This window comes from Panthera leo, chromosome C1 (genome assembly GCF_018350215.1).
Source record: "Panthera leo isolate Ple1 chromosome C1, P.leo_Ple1_pat1.1, whole genome shotgun sequence".
NCBI lineage: Eukaryota > Metazoa > Chordata > Mammalia > Carnivora > Felidae > Panthera > Panthera leo.
Window position 1 is genome coordinate 118,380,387 of NC_056686.1, and position 2,396 is coordinate 118,382,782.

The window sequence follows — 2,396 nt, forward strand, 5'->3', positions numbered from 1 at the left end:
ATGGCTCTGGGGCTGCTCATCGCCGTGCCGTTGCTGCTGCAGGCGGCGCCCCCCGGCGCGGCGCACTACGAGATGATGGGCACCTGCCGCATGATCTGCGACCCGTACAGCGCCGCACCCGGCGCGGGGCCCGCGGGAGCCAAGGCGCCGCCGCCCGGACCCAGCACTGCCGCCCTGGAAGTCATGCAAGACCTGAGCGCCAACCCCCCTCCCCCTTTCATCCAGGGACCCAAGGGCGACCCGGGGCGACCCGGCAAGCCCGGGCCGCGGGGGCCCCCTGGAGAGCCGGGCCCTCCGGGACCCAGGGGTCCCCCAGGGGAGAAGGGCGACTCGGGGCGGCCCGGGCTGCCCGGGCTGCAGCTGACGGCAGGCACGGCAGGCGGTGTCGGGGTGGTCGGTGGCGGAACCGGGGGCGGTGGCGACTCTGAAGGCGAGGTGACCGGCGCGCTGAGCGCCGCCTTCAACGGTCCCAAGATCGCTTTCTACGTGGGTCTCAAGAGCCCCCACGAAGGCTACGAGGTGCTCAAGTTTGACGACGTGGTCACCAATCTCGGCAATCACTACGACCCCACTACCGGCAAGTTCAGCTGCCAGGTGCGCGGCATCTACTTCTTCACCTACCACATCCTCATGCGCGGCGGCGACGGCACCAGCATGTGGGCGGACCTCTGCAAGAACGGGCAGGTCAGTAACCCTTCACCGCCTGCCGGCCCCCGCAAACCCCCGCAGACTCTCGTCCCCACCCCGCGCTCCAAACCGCCTGGGAAACCAGACTCCGTTCTCCCCACTCGCGAACGCCCAAGCGAGCCCCGGGGAGGGAGCGCGCCTCAGCCTCCCGCTTCCCAACGCGCCCTGGTCGCGTTTGTCCGAGGGTGGCGCGGGAGGCTGTGCCCGGAGCGCCCAGAGACCCCGCCACCCCAAGTGCGCTTTCCAGCTGCTCGCGTAACCGCTGGCAGTCCGGCGGGCTCCTCGGACTCCTTTAGCCCTCCCTTTTTCCTTTAGCTCTCCCTTGGCGCCCCCGTCGCCCTTTGCCCTACAGCCTTCTTTCTTCTTGGCCCTTGTCCCCTGGTTCTGCCCCTTCCCCGCTGGGTCAGGGTTTATGAAGCCCCCTCTCTTCCTCCTTCCTGAACTTGACTTGCCGGCTGCCGAGAGAGGAGGGGACCGGAAAGGAGTTGGCCAAGTTGGGGAGAGAGAGAGAGAGAGAGAAGCCTGGGTGGGAGTGTGAACCCTGGAGCCTGGGGCAGAGGCCGGCGGGGTTGAGGGGCGCCGTGTGGGGGTTGGGTAAGACCCAGACAGAGGTGCCCTGGCCCACCTGTTCTGGCGGCTCGCCCCCAGGTCCGGGCCAGCGCCATCGCTCAGGACGCCGACCAGAACTACGACTACGCCAGTAACAGCGTGGTGCTGCACCTCGATTCAGGGGACGAGGTGTACGTGAAGCTGGACGGCGGCAAGGCGCACGGAGGCAATAACAACAAATACAGCACGTTCTCCGGCTTTCTTCTGTACCCGGATTAGGAGCGCAGGCAGCGCGAGGTGGAGTGGCTTCGGGCAGCCCTGGGCCCGTGGCGGAGAGCTGTTCCCTGGCTGGAGAGGACCACTCTCGCTTCATAACTCTTCCTGATATCTATGGAAAAGACACATCCCTGCTGTCCTCCCTGCCCCCCTCCAGACCTCAGTGTGTCTGCAACTCACCAAGCTCGCTCAGCTCTGGGCTGTCCTCCTGGTCCCTGTCCCCAACCTGGGGAGGGAGAAGGGGATGCCCTAGTGGCGAGGTGAGCGGGAACCTGAATCCCCGGAGGTGGAGGCAGCTCAGTGCAGACTTTGCAAACCTGATTGGACTGGACAGGCCCGGCGGGAGGCCTGCCCTTCCAGCCCTCCTCCCTCTCCGAGTGCCCTGAGACGGAGGGCTCCCAGCCCTGGCCATCGAGGTAGGCCAAAGTGAGCAGGAGTTCCCTGGGGCATCCTTCTTCGTGACCCCAAAATACCTGTGCAAATTTCCCTGTCCATCAGCCAAAACCACCCGCAGCAGAATCCCAGCAAACGGAAAATTCACCTCTCCACCGCACTCCCGGGTCAGACCCACCTTGATGCATTAAATTATGTTTTTAGACCATGGGCTCTGACTCTTTCTCCGCGCGGCCCCAGGACCCGGCCTCCAGACATCCACCTTGACATTAGGACCTTAACTGGGCCCTGCATAGCCTCATCTGTGTCCTGCTTGCCAGCCGCTGCCTTGGCCCTGCCACCTTCGGTGGGTGAAAAGATGTGGCGAGTAGGGCAGCAGCTTCCCTCCTTTTGGAGATGTCCTCCCCTGGACGGCAGCCTTTAACTGGAAGAGCCCAGAGGAGGGGGGTGGGTAGTTAGAGGCTATAGGAGAGGATAGCCTTGTGGGAGGA

The 2,396-nt window shown here is 65.1% G+C and overlaps 1 protein-coding gene across 3 annotated transcripts; it reads left to right on the forward strand.

Annotated features, from left to right (window-relative positions):
- Positions 1-2,103, forward strand: C1QL2 (complement C1q like 2). Of its 3 annotated transcripts, none has more exons than XM_042952213.1 (3): positions 1-390; positions 436-684; positions 1,336-2,103. In XM_042952213.1, the coding sequence occupies exons 1-3, from the start codon at positions 1-3 to the stop codon at positions 1,513-1,515; spliced, it is 819 nt and encodes a 272-aa protein (XP_042808147.1). In that variant the 3' UTR covers positions 1,516-2,103. The 3 variants fall into 3 exon arrangements, with proteins under 3 accessions (XP_042808147.1, XP_042808148.1, XP_042808146.1); XM_042952214.1 differs by having other exon boundaries at positions 1-382; positions 431-684; XM_042952212.1 differs by having other exon boundaries at positions 1-684.
- Positions 2,104-2,396: the final 293 nt, after the last annotated feature.

Coding starts and splice junctions, on each gene's coding strand:
- C1QL2 (XM_042952212.1), top strand. CDS start 1: ATGGCTCTGGGGCTGCTCATCGCCGTGCCGTTGCTGCTGCAGGCGGCG. Junction 685..1,335: donor ACCTCTGCAAGAACGGGCAG/GTCAGTAACCCT, acceptor GCTCGCCCCCAG/GTCCGGGCCAGCGCCATCGC.